We start from the raw sequence: 17,738 nt of genomic DNA, 5'->3' as shown, positions 1-17,738 counted from the left end.
GGGTCTTTTGGGGCTAGGGGAATCTTCAAAGAGAATTGAAGTGTTCCTTGACACCCCCCTGGGTTGTCGATCCTAGGAATTCCATCCCAAGTGTTAACCTGGTTGACGGTAGAAGAGCCTGAAGTCTCAGGAGACGAGCCGCTTCTCAGCGTCCTCCTATTCCTCTAGAATGATTTATACTCGTCCGTTGATCGACCAGACTCTCATCCTGGCCGCCTAGCGGCTGACACCTGACTAGCGCCAGCTGCTCAGCCTAACACCTCTTAGTGTGGGGTGGAAGACTGAGAAGGTAGCCGTCCTGGGACGGAAGTGTGGACCTCCTATCTGACCCTATGCGCATCTCAGCTCTGTGCGACCTGCGATTGCAGACTTGTCTGCACGTGGGATAGATGTATTAGGCGTCAAGTTTCCCCCACTGCACAGGGGGAATCTCAAGCAGTGTCCTCTGCGGTCTCCCATCCTTTGCAGCCGCAGAGGTTCCTTCCCAGTAGAGACGTCAGTCCAGGTGATTTGCCCGGCTAACGCTAGGCGTTTTGACAAATGCAGTCATGCTGGCAGACGGGTATTAGATCTGCCTGGTTTCCTGGAGGTTGAAGCTGCAGGAGTCGGTGCTGTCTTTTGCCATCATAAAGTACAGGAGCTTTTTGGTTAAAGCTCCTGTCTTAAGTATGTCCATCCTGTTCACTACTTATAGACATTGGTGGTTCAGGGTGATCGCTGGGTTTCCACAGCACCTTCCATGGCGGTGTCCCATGCAGCTGACCCACCCCATCATCCTACCTTGTCTTGAGTGGGTCGATTGATCCTCACGCCATCTGCCGCTTCAGCCGCCGCTGCTTCGTCCACGGTGGGACGCCACCGTCAGCATGCAGAAAATTTCTGCATGAAAACCAGACTCGTTCCCAAAAAACGCACGTTTTTATGTGGTTTTTTCCGGAGCGGTCCCAGTCTCATAGAAAATAGCTAGAAATGTGGAATTTTCCACGAAATCAATGAACATGCTGCGTTTTTTGGGGGAAACAAAATGCATCAATATGCACAAAAAGTGCGGAAATCATTAAAATGAATGGGATGCTTCTTGTGCTTTATTTGGTAAAACCGCGAAAAAACGAGAAAAAAACGAAAAAAAAACGAGAAAAAAAAAACCGAGAAAAAAAAAACCGAGAAAAAAAACCGAGAAAAAAAACCGAGAAAAAAAACCGAGAAAAAAAACCGAGAAAAAAAACCGAGAAAAAAAACCGAGAAAAAAAACCGAGAAAAAAAACCGAGAAAAAAAACCGAGAAAAAAAACCGAGAAAAAAAACCGAGAAAAAAAACCGAGAAAAAAAACCGAGAAAAAAAACCGCTTACGTGTGCACATACCCTGAAAGAAAAAAAACAAACACCACCTTGATCAAAGCAAGGGACTGCCAGCACAGTCAGTGAGGTGTCATTCTACACCTCCTATTATACTCTGCAATAACGTGAAAAGTGAGGTTGGTGTTCAGAATGAGACACAGGCAAAGAAAGAAAAAAACAAAACAAAAAAAAAAAAAACAACTGTCGCTTCTGTCAAATTTATTTCATGTCAAAGCTGGATTCACAGCTATTCAGCTCAGTACCATTATAAAATTTCCCCCAAGGCTGCTGCAAGAATTTCCCATGTCTTTGTATATTGTGTATGGGAGATACACACAAGTTTATTATGGAAAGTTAGCTACAACAGGACCACATTAAACAAATGTGATTAGGGATTCCAATAGCTGCACCACTACTGCTGATGACCGCACATTAAACTCATTGGAGTAATAAAAAAAAAAAAAAAAGTTAAGTAAAGGCCATCAAGAAAGATGAGCCAATTTAATAATTTTAAAGGACCATAGTGCCACCATCCTCAGGATCCTGATGGCTAGTACATTACAGCTCCAAAACGGAAATCCCTACGCAGAGAGCTTCCACCCGTCACTCATGGTGGTTATAGCGAGCAAGAATTTTATGCTAAAATCTGTGACCTAAAACCAAGAATTGAAGGTGCCCTTTTTAAATGCTCTTGAAGGGTGCCTCTACTTCTGTTTCCAGTGTTGGTCAATAGATATATTAATAGCAAGTGCAAAGAGAACATTTGTGTCTTACATTAAAAACATCTGTCTTCACTTGCTTCCCCCCCAGTACTCTGTGCTGCTGTGGCAGGGTCTCTGGAGGGGGCTGTGTACTTACCAGTGGTTTATGTGTAAGGCCTCTTTCACACTTGTTTTTTTTACAATCAGTCACAATCCGCCAGGTTTTGAAAAAAACGTATCCTCAATTTTCTTTTGAGGATCCGTTTTTTTCCCCCATTGACTTCCATTAATGGCGGATTGTGACGGATTGCCGTCCGTTGCATCCGTTTTTTTTGAGGATCCGCCAAAAGTTGCTGTCCGTCACCATCCTCAAAGATTTCAAAACGGAGCTCTCTCCCCCCTTCGGCCAACGGTTCCTTTAAATTTCCTCATTTGTTCACATCAGTGAAGAACGGATCCACTAGTTTGACTTTTTGGCGGATTTGAACTGATGCAAAAAAACTGAAGTGTGAAAGAGGCCTAAGAGAGCCAGTCTGTCTCTATGAGGATTCTCTGGTTTAGAGCAGGAAGATGAGACTGCCTACAGTCCATCCAGTAGCAGGAGACTCTCAGACTGAATACTTCAAACACTGCTTACGCAAGGATTACAAAACTTTCACCCCAAGTATATAATCAGTAACAGCGCTATCATGACAATGCCTGTAGTTTACTTACCAAAATCCTGCTGACAGGTTCACTTTAAAGGGGTACTCTGAGGAGAGAGTGCAATTGCCAGTGAGTTGCAAAGTTTCTTTTTACATGTAGGTGACAGAAGTTGGTGTCAGTCATTTACTAGCTAGACAGTAGTGACTGAGGTTACTCAGCCACCTCCAAACTGGCACACCACCAGTGCAGACATACAAGTACATCATTTGCACTAGGGAGGTAATGAAATGCGGTCAGTTACTACATACAGTACTCATTAGATCAACATACTTAATGCCAAAACAGAAAGGATGGAAGTAAATCCCAAGTGGATTCACATGACAAGAGCTAGAGTGCTAAAAACAACAAACTATTAGTGCAACGCTGCTTTAAAGGGAACCTGTCAGCTGTTTCGGCCAATATACGATATGGCTTTCAGGGCTTATCTACAGCATTCTATAACGCTGTGGAAAGCCCCCGATCCGCCATGAAAGATAAGAAAAGACCACCACTGCTCAGCTGCAAAAACAGGTATACTGTGGTCGCGGCTACACAGCATACAACAAAAAACCTCTCCATGCCCCATGAGGGACAGGAAAGACACGGGTGAATAGGAGGGGCTTTTAACCTCTTGTGCTTCCTGTCCCCATTAGGGTGTGGAGACAACCTCCTATGAGGTTGTGGAAGGTGACTAGAGAAAAATAACTTACTCACCCGGGGGGCGGTCCGGTGCGATGGGTGTCACAGGTCCGGTGCCTCCAATCTTCTTGTCATGCCGCCCTCCTGTTGCTTCAATGCTCCCCAGCATCTCGCTCCTGCGCAGGAGTACTTATCTGTCCTGTTGAGGGAAGAGGAAAGTACTGCAGTGCGCAGGACCTCTGACCTTTCCCGATGCCTGCGCACTGCAGTACTTTGCTCTGCCCTCAACAGGGAAGATAAGTACTCCTGTGATGCCGGGAGCAACGAAGAAGTGCGATGCCAGGAGCGATGAAGCAACAGGAGGGCGCCATCGCAAGAAGATGGGAGGCGCCAGACCCACGATGCCCATCGGACCACCCTGCTGGTGAGTATATTTTTCTTGCCTTTCAGGTTGGATCGGGGGCTATCTACAGCATTACAGAATGCTGTAGATAAGCCCTGAAAGGCAGTGGCCACATCTTATAGCAGCCAAAACAGGTGAAAGGTTCGCTTTAACTCCTAAGAGACCCTGCCCATTCTCGTTTTTGCGTTTGTTTTTCACTCCCCTTCTTTCCAGAGCCATAACTTTTATATTTTTCCATCAATATGGCCATGTGAAGGCTTGCTTTTTTCAGGATGAGTAGTACTTTTGAACACCACCATTGGTTTTACCATATCGTGTACTCAAAAACAGGGGAAAAAATTCCAAGTGAGGTGAAATTGCAAAAAAGAAGTGCAATTCCACAACGGTTTTTTGGATTTTTTTTTACCATGTTCACAAAATGCGAAAACTGACCTGCCATTATGATTCTCCAGGTCATTACGAGTTCATAGACACCAAACATGTCTGGGTTCTTTTTTATTTAAGGGGTAAAAAAAAAATAAAAAAAAAATCAAAGCTTGTTAAAAAAATAAAAATGCGCCATGTACCGATACCCGTAGCGTCTCCATTTTTTGCGATCTTGGCTTGGGTTAGGGCTTATTTTTTGAGTGCCTAGCTGACGTTTCTATTGATACCATTTTGGGGCAGATGCAAAATCTCTTGATCGCCTGTAATTACATTTTAATGCAATGTCGTGGCGACCAAAAAACATAATTTTGGCATTTTTACTTTTTTTTCCCTCGCTATGCCGTTTAGCGATCAGGTTAATCCTTTTTTTATTGGTAGATCGGGCGATTTTGAATGCAGCGATACCAAATATGTGTAGGTTTGATTTTTTTTTTTATATTATTTTGAATGGGGCAAAGGGGGGGGGGTTTGATTTAAACTTTTATATTTTATTTTTACTTTTGACATGCTTCAATATAGTCAATATAGACTAGAAGCTGCCATTACCCGATCGGCTCTGCTACATAGAGGCGATGATCAGGTCACCTGTATGTAACAGAATTGCAGACTTGCTATGAGTACCGACCACTGGGCAGCATTCATAGCAATCTGGCAATGACAACCGTAGAGGTCTCCAGGAGACCTCTGGCTGTCATGCCAACCCACCGGTGACTCACGAACACGTGAAGGGGGTCACTGGTGGGCGGATTTCCAGTCCGATGGCAGAAGCGCGCTGTCAGAGTGTGACAGACATTTAACGAGTTAATAGCCGCGGGTGTTCCCGGGCACAGGACAGCCACCGGAGCCCACATCAAAGGGAGGGAAGCGACATGCGCCGTACTAGTACAGCGGAGGTCGCAAAAGGGTTAAAAGGACAATTTGTGCAATTGCATTTCATTAAGTATTTTGCACAGTCTATTGCTGAATCCCACCTGACTACCAGTGAAAATTGAGGTGGCAGCATATTGGTTCTCCCCATTCATGGAAATGTGAGTTTGAACACATCGAAGTGAAAAGTCATGCAGGTCTGGGAGACTCCCTGCTCTGGAGAGAAACGTGGGACTTACCTTTTTTCATACCTTAATTATCAATGGAGACAACTCCTTTAACTGAGAATCTGTAAGTGAGCTACACAAGTAGCTATAGTCAGTTTGCGCGGCAACTTTCTGAATTCTCATCAAATGAAAAGAGATGTACACAGCCACTCCCCACCCCACCATCCTGATGAGGACCCCATTGGGGACAGTTGTGGGTCCCAGCAATTTGGACTGAATTTCTGAACATGCTATAAACATATGAGATGTGAATACCCCTCCTAGGGGAGAAATGTCTGAACACAACCTGCATAATATTCATATTTAATACCTTCCATCTTCCCAGACAGAAAAGCAAATTAGGGAAGTGAATTCTACAACTGAAAGATGCCCAATGATCAAGTGAATGCATAAAACACCAGCCTCACTGCAGCATGTGCAGCAACCTATGCTCCAAATAAGCCCCATATCATCCCATTTAAGAACCACCAAGGAAACAATGCAAAGGTTTACTTTTGTTTTTCGCTTTTATTTTTTTTTGTTTTGTCTTTTTTGCTTTTTGTTTTTTATTTTTTTTTTTGTTTGTTTTTCTTCATTTTAAAGTTTGTTTTGTTCTCCTTTTTACAGGCAATTTTATAACCCTCTCACGGCCAAAGGGAGCTATGCCAGGCACCGACTGGTCCCAGGGGCTGAAAAAGGGTTGAAGATTTCCCCCAGCAACATAACAAATAAGAGAAACACAAATAAAGACAAAGTAAATATTACAAAAAAAAGGTGGAAAATAACACTGTTGTGGGAGAAATACAACCTTGGGAAAATCCTGAATTGGAGCCGGACTGGCAAACGGGAGAGGGGAAAAAAAAAAAAAAAAAAAAAAAGTGGGGTCCCCATGGGGTCCTTTATAGGCTTTGCATCCCCTCAACCCCCTCAATACAAAATCCAGGATTAAAGAGGCCATTGTAGGAAGGGGTTGAGCGGGACTAGTCCGGAAATAAAAGCTACCCATACCACCCCGTTCCACCCCCTTACTTGCCCCGAACCCTATGACGGCCACCCCTTCCTCTTTAGCTCTTCGCACAGATCCCACCATAGTGGAATAAAGAGCAGGCAGCTCAGGGGCAGCCAGGCCGACGTGGCTGATGACTCAGGAGGATGTGCTGGTTTCCTTCTGTGATGGTTGGATTGCATTTCTCTGCAGCCCCTTCTGATTCTCCAAATCTCTAAAGTGTTTTTCAACCTAAAAATTTAGATGAAAATTAGAAGAGGGTCTGCAAAACACATAATTATGACAAGTAGGATATGGTTGCTAATATAAGACACCATTTACATGCAGCAGTACTGGAGGGTATAGGATATGAGGAGGGTGTAAAAGGCACTGTGGCGATCACTCAGCAGGCACTGCTTTCCATTCATTTTGTTGATCCTACCACCTATTCAAGAGAGCAGGCGCTGACTGCAGTCATCAGCAACGGCCAGCACACTATATGGAACAGTGCTTTTCAGCTCCAGTCACAGTTTACATACAGCCACCAAGGGATCTGATAAAAGCTGATCGACCAGAAGTGAGACCACTCCACTACAGATACCATACAGATGACCCATTTCATTCATAGGTCATTAATATTGTTAAATGACCAAGTAACAGAGAGAAGTAACTCACTATTTTCCGAACATGGCTAAGTGCGCTGCCTTCTTTGCCTTTGCAGTTTTCCACTTGATACGGTGGAGATATAACTACCTCTTCCATAACTACTATATTCTTCTCTTGCCATTTACAGTCCTTTATCCTGGAAAAGAAAAACAGACAATGTTCACAATGCACAAACACTAAAATAAAAGGGTGCACAAGATAGAAAAATGGGGAAACCACCAATTATGACACAACCACTTACACAAGGAGCAATACCATAAAACAGGCCAACTCCCGAACTAGCAGGAACCATTCCTGTAGTAAGGCCGGTTTCACACGTCAGTGGCTCCGGTACGAGGGGTGACAGTTTCCTCACAAACCGGAGACACTGACACACAGACACATTAAAATGAATGTGTATCTGTACATGTCAGCGAGTTTTCACGGACACATGGTCCGTATGAAAAACACGTCGACAAGTCAGTGTTCGTGGGAGCGCACGGTCCGCACAAATGCTGAACACGTGCACACGGAGAACAGTTCACACTGTCCTCCATGCTCACGGACGGCCGCCGGGAAGAAGCGCTACAGTAAGAGCTGTTCCCCTGGGGCTGGTGCTGAACACGGCTGTCATTCTGCTCTCCTGCTCTGCTGGCAATAGCAAGCAGGAGAGCAGAATGAATGAAAACCCGACGTGGGGTCCCCCACTGTTTGTGAACCAACCAGACAAAAAACTTACAGCTGGGGGCTGCAGCCCTCAGCTGTCAGCTTCATCAAGGTTGGTTCTCAAGAATAGAGGGGTCCCCACACGGTTATTTTTAATTTAAATAAATTTAAAAAAACCTAGTGTGAGGTCCCCCCTATTTTTGACAATCAACCTGACTAAAGCTGACAGCTGAGGGCTGATATTCTCTTATTTACTATAGGATTAGTAATGGATAGGTGTCTTATTGACACCTCTCCATTACTTATTCAGGCTTAATGTCACCTTACAATAGAAAGGTGGAATTAACCCCTTATTACCCCACTTGCCACCGCTACAGGGCAAGTGGGAAGAATTGGGCAAAGCTCCAGAATAGGCGCATTTAATAGATGCACCTTTTCTGGGCAGCTGGGGACTGCTATTTTTAGGCTGTGGGGGGGGGCAAGATCAATGGCCCCTTACCAGCCTGAGAATATCAGCCCTCAGCTGTCAGCTTTAGTCAGATTGGTTGTCAAAAATAGGGGCGACCCCACGCTGTTTTTTTAAATAATTTAAAAAACAGCGTGGGGACCCCTCTAATCATGAGAACCAACCTTGATGAAGCTGACAGCCGAGGGCTGCAGCCCCCAGCTGTTTCGTCTGGTTGGTTCATAAACTGAGGGGGACCCCACATCAGGTTTTCATTCATTCTTTCTCCCCTGCTTGCTGTTACCAGCAGAGCAGGAGAGAAGAATCACAGCCGCGGTCAGCACCAGCCGCCGGGAACAGCGCTTTTACTGTAGCGCTTCTTCCCATCGCCGTCCGTGTGGTCCTGATGCGGCTCACGGTTGCCACACGGAGGTACGTGTCCACACGGATAGCTCCGGTACCGGAATTAATTGGACGTGCGAGACCAGCCTAAAGCAGTATTCACAACATGTTAAAAAGGACTGTTGGCATAAGATGACTGCTCAAACCAAGTCCCACCGCTCGGTGCTTCACAGAAGGGCCAATCATTTATATACACCTTCCCACCTGCTGTTTTCCATCCATCTCCTCCCCCTTTCTATGATTGAGATATCTGGCTTCAAGGAGCCAGAGAAGGGTGGAGATGGAGGGAAACCAAGGTGGTGGAAAGCTGTAGTTACAGTGCCTACAAGTAGTATTCAACCCCCTGCAGATTTAGCAGTTTTACACATTCGGAATTAACTTGGCATTGTGACATTTGGACCGTAGATCAGCCTGGAAGTGTGAAATGCACTGCAGCAAAAAAGAATGTTATTTCTTTGTTTAATTTTTTTTTAAATTGTGAAAAGTTTATTCAGAGGGTCATTTATTATTCAACCTCTCAAACCACCAGAATTCTGTTTGGTTCCCCTAAAGTATTAAGAAGTATTTCAGGCACAAAGAACAATGAGCTTCACATGTTTGGATTAATTATCTCTTTTTCCAGCCTTTTCTGACTATTTAAGACCCTCCCCAAACTTGTGAACAGCACTCATACATGGTCAACATGGGAAAGACAAAGGAGCATTCCAAGGCCATCAGAGACAAGATCGTGGAGGGTCACAAGGCTGGCAAGGGGTACAAAACCCTTTCCACGGAGTTGGGCCTACCTGTCTCCACTGTTGGGAGCATCATCCGGAAGTGGAAGGCTTATGGAACTACTGTTAGCCTTCCACGGCCTGGACAGCCTTTGAAAGTTTCCTCCCGTGCCAAGGCCAGGCTTGTCCGAAGAGTCAAGGCTAACCCAAGGACAACAAGGAAGGAGCTCCGGGAAGATCTCATGGCAGTGGGGACATTGGTTTCAGTCAATACCATAAGTAACGTACTCCACCGCAATGGTCTCCTTTCCATACGAGCCCGTAAGGTACCTTTACTTTCAAAGCGTCATGTCAAGGCTCGTCTACAGTTTGCTCATGATCACTTGGAGGACTCTGAGACAGACTGGTTCAAGGTTCTCTGGTCTGATGAGACCAAGATCGAGATCTTTGGTGCCAACCACACACGTGACGTTTGGAGACTGGATGGCACTGCATACGACCCCAAGAATACCATCCCTACAGTCAAGCATGGTGGTGGCAGCATCATGCTGTGGGGCTGTTTCTCAGCCAAGGGGCCTGGCCGTCTGGTCCGCATCCATGGGAAGATGGATAGCACGGCCTAACTGGAGATTTTGGCCAAGAACCTCCGCTCCTCCATCAAGGATCTTAAGATGGGTCGTCATTTCATCTTTCAACAAGACAACGACCCAAAGCACACAGCCAAGAAAACCAAGGCCTGGTTCAAGAGGCAAAAAATCAAGGTGTTGGAGTGGCCTAGTCAGTCTCCTGACCTTAACCCAATTGAAAACTTGTGGAAGGAGCTCACGATTAAAGTCCACATGAGACACCCAAAGAACCTAGATAACTTGGAGAAGATCTGCATGGAGGAGTGGGCCAAGATAACTCCAGAGACCTGTGCCGGCCTGATCAGGTCTTATAAAAGACGATTATTAGCTGTAATTGCAAACAAGGGTTATTCCACAAAATATTAAACCTAGGGGTTGAATAATAATTGACCCACACTTGTATGTTTAAAATTTATTAAAATTTAACTGAGCAACATAACTTTTTGGTTTGTAAGATTTATGCATCTGTTAATAAATCCTGCTCTTGTGTGAAGTTTGAAGGCTCTAACTTATTTGCATCTTATCAAACCTTCTAAATCTGCATGGGGTTGAATACTACTTGTAGGCACTGTAAATGTTTGGCCCCACCATGAAGAACCAAGCGCTTGTACTTGGCTAAGGCTGGTTTCACATTAGCGTTTTTTAGCGCAGGGCATCGTGCGCGTCCATGCATCCCGATGTTTATCATGGGGGCGCATGGTCTAGCGTTTGCACGTATTTTCGTGTGCATGCGTTTTTTGTAGTGTGCGCCTAGGCGCGCCGGACGCAAACTGTTGCATTTTTGGTCCGTCCAACCTGTGTCAAAAAAACGCATGCGCACGGAATGCGCCAAAATAACACATTACAGTCTATGGGAACGCAGGCGTATTTAAAATCTCATGCGGTTTAAGCGTTAACATGGCTAGAAACTGGTTAAAACGCATGCGCCTAAAAAAAGCAAACACATGCAAAACGCATGATGCGTTTTTATTGCGCATGAAGCGCAGCGCTAAAAAACGCTAATGTGAAACTAGCCTTAAACAGTAATTCTGTTCTAAGAGTCCCTTTAAAATATGTCTCCAAGCATTGACTGGCAGACAGCATCTCTGAACAGATGGGAGTCTATGCTGGCACTAGGAGGGCATCACCAGGGTACTGACATCCTCACAGGATGTAATGATTTTCTGGTTTCAGCAAGTAAATGATATGGTTTACAAGATCTAATTATTTCCATTTCACAGGTAAATAAAATTTCCAGATCATGTGATCAGAGAGCACAGAAGACTGATTGCTACACTGGTAAAACACCAGAGGACTTCTAGGGCTATAACAGAGGGAGGGTAGAATTATATCATTAGCCAAAAATGACTAACACACCATATACAAACTTTTCATTCTTTTGAAATACTCATGTAATACACCACCAGATACATTTCCAAAAGCTGCAAGTCCTGCCTCAGGGCTATCTTCACTAATCTTTTGACCTTCAGTCATCTTCAATATACAAGTATGCCATCATGTTGTAAGCTGTTGACAACCCTCCGAGGTGATGTTCACATGGAGTGGATTCATTGCCGATTAACCATCAAAATGTGTGGGCATCTGAGAAATCTTAAAGTCTTATTAATAGTGTGAGTACCAGAATAGTAAATTAATATATATCCAACTAACCCATCATCATCCGACTGCAATAATGGGGCCCTGCAGAACAGCATCTGAGTGGAGCCAATGTGCAACAGCACTCCATTAATTGTCTATAAGAGAAATCTGAGCGCTGTAACTCTGCCATCTCCAGCAGTTCCATAGGCAATCAACATAGCTAAAGGGTCTATGGGACTACCAGAATTAGTGGAGTGCAGTGACGTGTCCTTGAGACTGCACATGCTTGATATCCATTCAGCTCTCAGGGCCAACAGGGGTCCTAGCGGTTGGAACCAGGACTGTGGAGTCGATAAGCCAACCCACAGGCTTAGTCTGACACTTAGCTCTGAATTCACTGCAGAGCTGTGTGTGATGTGAACAGTACAGCAGAAGTCAACTTTGGCTCATTATAAACATTTGCATTTGTCCTAAGGTTCTTCAGCTTCTGTCTCACAGGCAGTGTGGGAAGAGGGGCAGTACAGCAGAGCTGACGGCACAACTGCAAGTGCCATTGTAATGAAGCAAGGTACAACTCTGCTATATTGAGCTATTACTTATCTCAATCAGAGCTGTGTGATGAAAGCAAATGTCAGTAGTTACATGTCTCACACTGGTATTTAGTGAAAATAAGCTCTGGAGGCAGAATTTCAGGGAGATCGGTATCCGACCCACAGAACTTAACAGCTCATTCACATATTTGAATAAAATGATACCCTGGTATCTGTTTATTAACTTCCTGTAACCTACATGCCCATATAGACAGCTTTGGAGGGTTGATCCTACTGACAGATTCCCCTTTAAAGTTTAGTGCACTGGATTCCCGCAACGATTGACAGCTCTGAGGCAGAATAATGAAGACTAACTTTTCTCTGGGTTCCAGATATACAGTTAGACTAGTTTTTATAAAATCCCTTCTCTACGCAGACCACTTACGTCTTATGAATGGTTTGGAATAGTTGCTGTCCATCCACAGAGACACCAGCACTGATGGCATAGGCCTGGCTCATCTTCTCTTCCTTCTCCAATCGAGCTCTGCTTGCCAGCTGCACAGAGAAATACAATGAGAACGCTCATGAGATTGGAAGGATGCCATTAGTTCACAGATGGTACAACTTCAGCTTCTGAGGATCTTGTCACCTGCACATTGCAACAAATGCCACAGCTCTATACAATACCTACATTGTGCATCTCAGTAGTGCAGACTCCGGATTTGGGTAACACTTGATTTAAAAGCATTTTTCACATTCCCTTTACAGAATCTGCTAAACAAAGCTGCCCCTATGGGTATGTGAAACAACCGGCTGAATAAACTGACTAAATGATACACGACTTACCATTAACAAACTAACATCCAGCAGCAAAAGATGGATGAGAGGGGGCAGGCAAAGTTGTTATTCTGTCACCAGGTCAAAAACGTGGCCAGTTTTGCTCTTTTATTGCTATTGATCCAAGGTATTCAATTTGTATTTTTTTTTTGTTTAACCCTTTCACCCCTCAGACTTTTTTTTACCTCTATGACTAGGCCAAATTTTACAATTGTGACAAAGTCGATTAATGGTAATAACTCTGAACACTTCAATGGATCCCACTGATTGAGACATTTTTCGTGACAATGTGCTTCACGTTAGTGGTAAATTTTGTTCAATATGATTTGTTTTTTGCCATGAAAATATTGACCATTTTAAAACTTTGAATTTTTATGCCCTTTAACAGGGCAGCCATGTCACACAAAATAGTTAACACATGCCACAGCACAGGTTTACTTTACATCAGCATTATTTTTTTTTAAACTTTTTTTGTTTTTGTGCTAGGAAGTTAGAAGGGAGTTTATCAGCAATTTCTTATTTGTGAGAGAAAATACCCAAACGTGACCCCATTTTAAAAACTGCACCCATCAAAGAGAAGAGCAAATTTTGTTTCTATCTTCAAAAAGGGGAAGAAGGTGGACCCAGGCAACTATAGGCCGGTGAGTCTGACTTCTATACCAGGAAAGATCTTTGAACAAATTATTAAACAACATGTATGTCAGTACCTGGATAAGAATGAAGTGATTAAACAGTCAGCATGGATTTGTAACTAATAAGACATGTCAGACTAACTTAATTTCCTTCTATGACGGAATTACTGATTGGGTGGATCAAGGAAATGCTGTAGATATAGTATATCTTGACTTCAGCAAAGCATTTGACAAAGTATCTCATACAATCCCTATTGAAAAAATGACTAAGTATGGAATGTACAAGGCAACTGTTAGGTGGATTCATAACTGGCTTAGTGATTGGACCCAAAGAGTGGTCGTAAATGGCTGCACATCCAGTTGGAAGAATGTCTCAAGTGGGGTACCACAGGGCTCTGTCCTGGTCCCTGTATTGTTCAACATCTTTATCAACGATTTAGATGAAGGAATTGAGGGTAAACTGATTAAATTTGCTGATGACACAAAGCTAGGAGGGATAGCTAATACTAGAGAAGAGAGAGAGAGGATTCAAAAAGATATAAATAAACTGGAGCAGTGGGCAGCAACTAACAGAATGGTTTTTAACAGGGAAAAATGCAAAGTACTACATCTGGGCAATAAAAAAAGCATATACAGAATGGGAGGAATAGGGCTGAGCAACAGCACATGTGAAAAAGACTTGGGTATACTAATAGATCACAGACTGAATAGGAGTCAACAGTGTGATGCAGCAGCAAAAAAGGCAAATGCAATTCTAGGATGTATTAACAGAAGCATACAGTCTAGATCACGTGAAGTCATTATTTCCCTGTACTCCTCTTTGGTCAGACCTCATCTGGAATATTGTGTCCAGTTTTGGGCACCACATTTTAAAATAGCTTAGTTACTCACCGATAACGGTGTTTCTCGGAACCCATGACAGCACCACGGAGAGAGGGGGTCCGCCCATCAAGGACAGGAACCTACAGACAAAAGAGCGGCACCTCTCCTCCGCCCCCAGTTGGTTACAGAGCATCAGAGGGTCTCCCGGTTAGTTAACAACAAAAGTATATACATAACATTACAATTTGTATACTTATAGAGAAGTCTCGTGTCTAAGAACACACTCTGCACACATTAAATCGTGCTCACCGGACACGTGAAAAAAGGGGGGGAATTAAGCGGGTGCTGTCATGGGTTCCGAGAAACACAGTTATCGGTGAGTAACTAAGCTATTCTCCCTCACCCATGACAGCACCACGGAGAGAATTTCAGAGATTGGTAGCTTAGGGAGGGACCACCGCCTGAAGGACCCTTCTCCCGAAGGTCAGGTCAGACGCAGAGGCTAGATCTAGGCGATAGTGTTTGAAAAAGGTAGAAGGTGTTGACCAGGTGGCCGCCTTACAGATCTGTTCTATTGATACCTCTGATCTTTCTGCCCATGAGGTCGCCATTGCTCTCGTAGTGGGCTTTTAGACCCTCCGGGATGGTATTCCCGCTGCATGAGTATGCCAGGGCAATCGCATCCCTTATCCATCTTGCCAGGGTACTTTTGGACGCCCCGAGCCCCTTACGAGGTCCCTGGAAACACACAAAGAGAGATCCTTCCTTCCTACATCCCTTGGTGGCCTCTAGGTAGTGCCCTAAGCACCTCTTCACATCTAATGTGTGAAATTTCTCCTCTCCTCTATTCGTAGGGTTTGGGCAGAAGGAAGGAAGTACTACCTCCTGTGATCTATGGAAGTGTGTTGCTACCTTGGGCAAATATGCAGGGTCAGGTTTCAATATAATTCTATCCTCCATAATTTTAATGAATGGGGGTAATGCCGATAAGGCTTGTATGTCACTCACTCTGAGAGCCGATGTTAGGGCCACTAGCAGTATCGTTTTTAATGATAGGGTCTTTAGTGGAGCTGACTGAATAGGCTCGAATGGGGGTCCTGTTAGGGCTGACAACACCAAGTTCAGATCCCATGATGGTACTTTCTGGGTAGCTATTGGTCTAGACCTGGCTGCGGCCCTCAAACCGTGATACCCAAGGGTCGCTCGCCACCTCCTGATTATAAAGGGCGCCTAGGGCCGCTACCTGTACCCTCAGTGTGTTAGTCGCTAGTCCCTGTTCTAACCCCCTTTGGAGGAATTCCAGGATTTTATCCATTTGTATTCCATCCTGAACCTTTGTCCCCGAACTGGATAGGAATTTCCTCCAGGTTCTACCATAGGCTTTGATTGTAATTGGTTTTCTACTTTTTTGTAAGGTGGAAATTAGATTTTCTGAAAATCCTTTCCCCCTCAGCAGTGACCTTTCAAATTCCATGCTGTTAAATGGAGGTTCACTGCTTGGGGGTGTAGCACAGGACCCTGCGATAGAAGGTCGGGGAGATCTGGTAGAACCCAGGGGTCGGTTACTGACATTATTCTGAGCCATGAAAACCATGTTCTTTTTGGCCAGAAAGGGGCTATAAGTATTACCCGAGCCCCCTCTTCCCTGACTTTCCTTATCACCGCCAGGAGGAGAATGGTCGGTGGGAAGGCATACAGTAGTCCCCGTGTCCATGGGAGCATAAATGCGTCCAGGGTCTGAGGATTCCCCTTGGGATTTAGAGAACAGAATGCTTCCACTTTTTTGTTTTTGTGGTCTGCAAATAAGTCTATGTCTGGGGTTCCCCACATTTCCACAATCTTCTGAAAAACGGACTGATTTAGAGCCCACTCCCCTTGATGTAGTTGGGTACGGCTCAGAAAGTCTGCTGTCTGGTTCTCTACTCCCCGTATGTGTAGCGCCGATAGGGACAGTAAGTTTTCCTCGGCTAACCTGAATATCTCGGAGGATGCCTCCATTAGCGTTCTGGACCTGGTTCCCCCCTGGTGGTTTATATAGGCCACTGTTACTCGGTTGTCCGAGAATATCCGGACATGATGGCCCTTTAATGCTGGCAAAAAGTGACTCAAGGCATAATTTACTGCTAGCAGTTCTTTTTGATTCGAGGAGGCTTTTAGTTCTTGACTTCTCCTTCCCCCTTGAGCCACACTGATGCCCATGTGTGCTCCCCATCCCACAGGACTGGCGTCGGTGGTAATTACATGTGTGATCTTGGCCTCCCAGGGGATCCCTTTGGACAAGTTGTTTTTGTCCTCCCACCAGGCTAGGGAATGAATAGTTTTTGAAACTAGCGTAATATTATGTTCCAAGTGGTCTCCTAAGGCCCGCTGGTTGGTCAGGATATCCCACTGCAGATCCCTCATGTGTATTTGTGCCCACTGGACCGCCGGCAAGCATGCAGAGAGGGACCCTAACAGGGACATTGCTCGTCTTAGTGTCATAGAAGGGCTAGGAACTCCTGGACTCTCCTTGGTTCCAGCCTTGACTTTTTCAGGTTCAGAAGCCACCCGAGGTTTTTTAGAGTGCTCATCACTCTGTCCCTCTGTTCTGTGCATTTCTGTCCTGAGTTGCTCGCTATTAAAAAGTCGTCCAAATAAGGCACTATCAGAACATCCTGTTCTCTTATGTGAGCCATCATCTCTGCCACCAATTTCGTAAAGACCCGTGGAGCCACTGAGATCCCAAATGGCAGGGCCTTGTATTGGAATTCTCTTATTTCTCCTGCTATCGAGACTGCTAGCCTGAGGTATTGCCTGGATTCTTTGTGAATGGGGACATGGTAGTAGGCATCGCTGAGGTCTAAGACCACCATAAAGCATTGCGGAAAGAGAATTTTGATGGTCGATTTGATCGATTCCATCTTGAATTTTTCGTTCTTGATATAGCAATTCAGTCTTTTTAAATTTATGATGGTGCGGAAGGTGCCGTCTGGTTTGGTTACAAGGAAGAGAGGCGAGTAGAACCCCTTGCCTCTCTCCTGTGGGGGAACCTCCTGTAGGACTTTTTTGTCCAACATACTCAGGACCTCCTTTTCGAGGGCGTCCTGTTCGTTGGGCGGTCCTCCCCGCCCGCTCACCCTGGACAGCCCCTCAGCTGCAGCGGTGGCGGCTTCGGCAACCGACCCCGCCGCGACAGGAGCCTCCCCGCTGTCTGACCGCGGACGGGACGGTCCCGGATCTTCACCTTCCGGTAAGCGCTGAGCTCCTGCTGCCGTGGTTCACCCGTCAAGGACAGGAACCCAACTGGGGGGCGGAGGAGAGGTGCCGCTCTTTTGTCTGTAGGTTCCTGTCCTTGATGGGCGGACCCCCTCTCTCCGTGGTGCTGTCATGGGTGAGGGAGAAAAAGACATCAACAAACTGGAGCAAGTTCAGAAAAGAGCGACCAGAATGGTGACCGGTCTGCAAACCCTGTCTTATGAGGAAAGGTTGCAGGATTTGGGAATGTTTAGTTTGCAAAAGAGAAGACAGAGAGGAGACTTAATAGCTGTCTACAAATATCTAAAGGGCTGTCACATTGTAGAAGGATCAACTTTATTCTCATTTGCACAAGGAAA

General features: G+C 45.0%; 1 protein-coding gene across 1 annotated transcript in view; it reads right to left on the bottom strand.

Moving 5' to 3' along the window:
• Window positions 1-5,772: 5,772 nt before the first annotated feature.
• LSM12 (LSM12 homolog) overlaps window positions 5,773-17,738 on the bottom strand; it is a 31,466-nt gene continuing 19,500 nt past the window's right edge. Inside the window, exons 3-5 of the mRNA XM_073572787.1 lie at window positions 12,300-12,409; window positions 6,925-7,051; window positions 5,773-6,501 (exon numbers count right to left, since the gene is read on the bottom strand). Coding sequence (XP_073428888.1) covers window positions 6,409-6,501; window positions 6,925-7,051; window positions 12,300-12,409 — 330 coding nt within the window. The 3' untranslated portion in view covers window positions 5,773-6,408. The remainder of the gene's footprint in view (window positions 6,502-6,924; window positions 7,052-12,299; window positions 12,410-17,738) is intronic.

Source organism: Dendrobates tinctorius, unplaced genomic scaffold (genome assembly GCF_039654945.1).
Source record: "Dendrobates tinctorius isolate UK_male_01 unplaced genomic scaffold, ASM3965494v1 ptg000032l, whole genome shotgun sequence".
Lineage (NCBI taxonomy): Eukaryota > Metazoa > Chordata > Amphibia > Anura > Dendrobatidae > Dendrobates > Dendrobates tinctorius.
The sequence above is the reverse complement of the archived record's forward strand: the minus strand, read 5'-3'. Positions and strand labels throughout refer to the sequence as shown.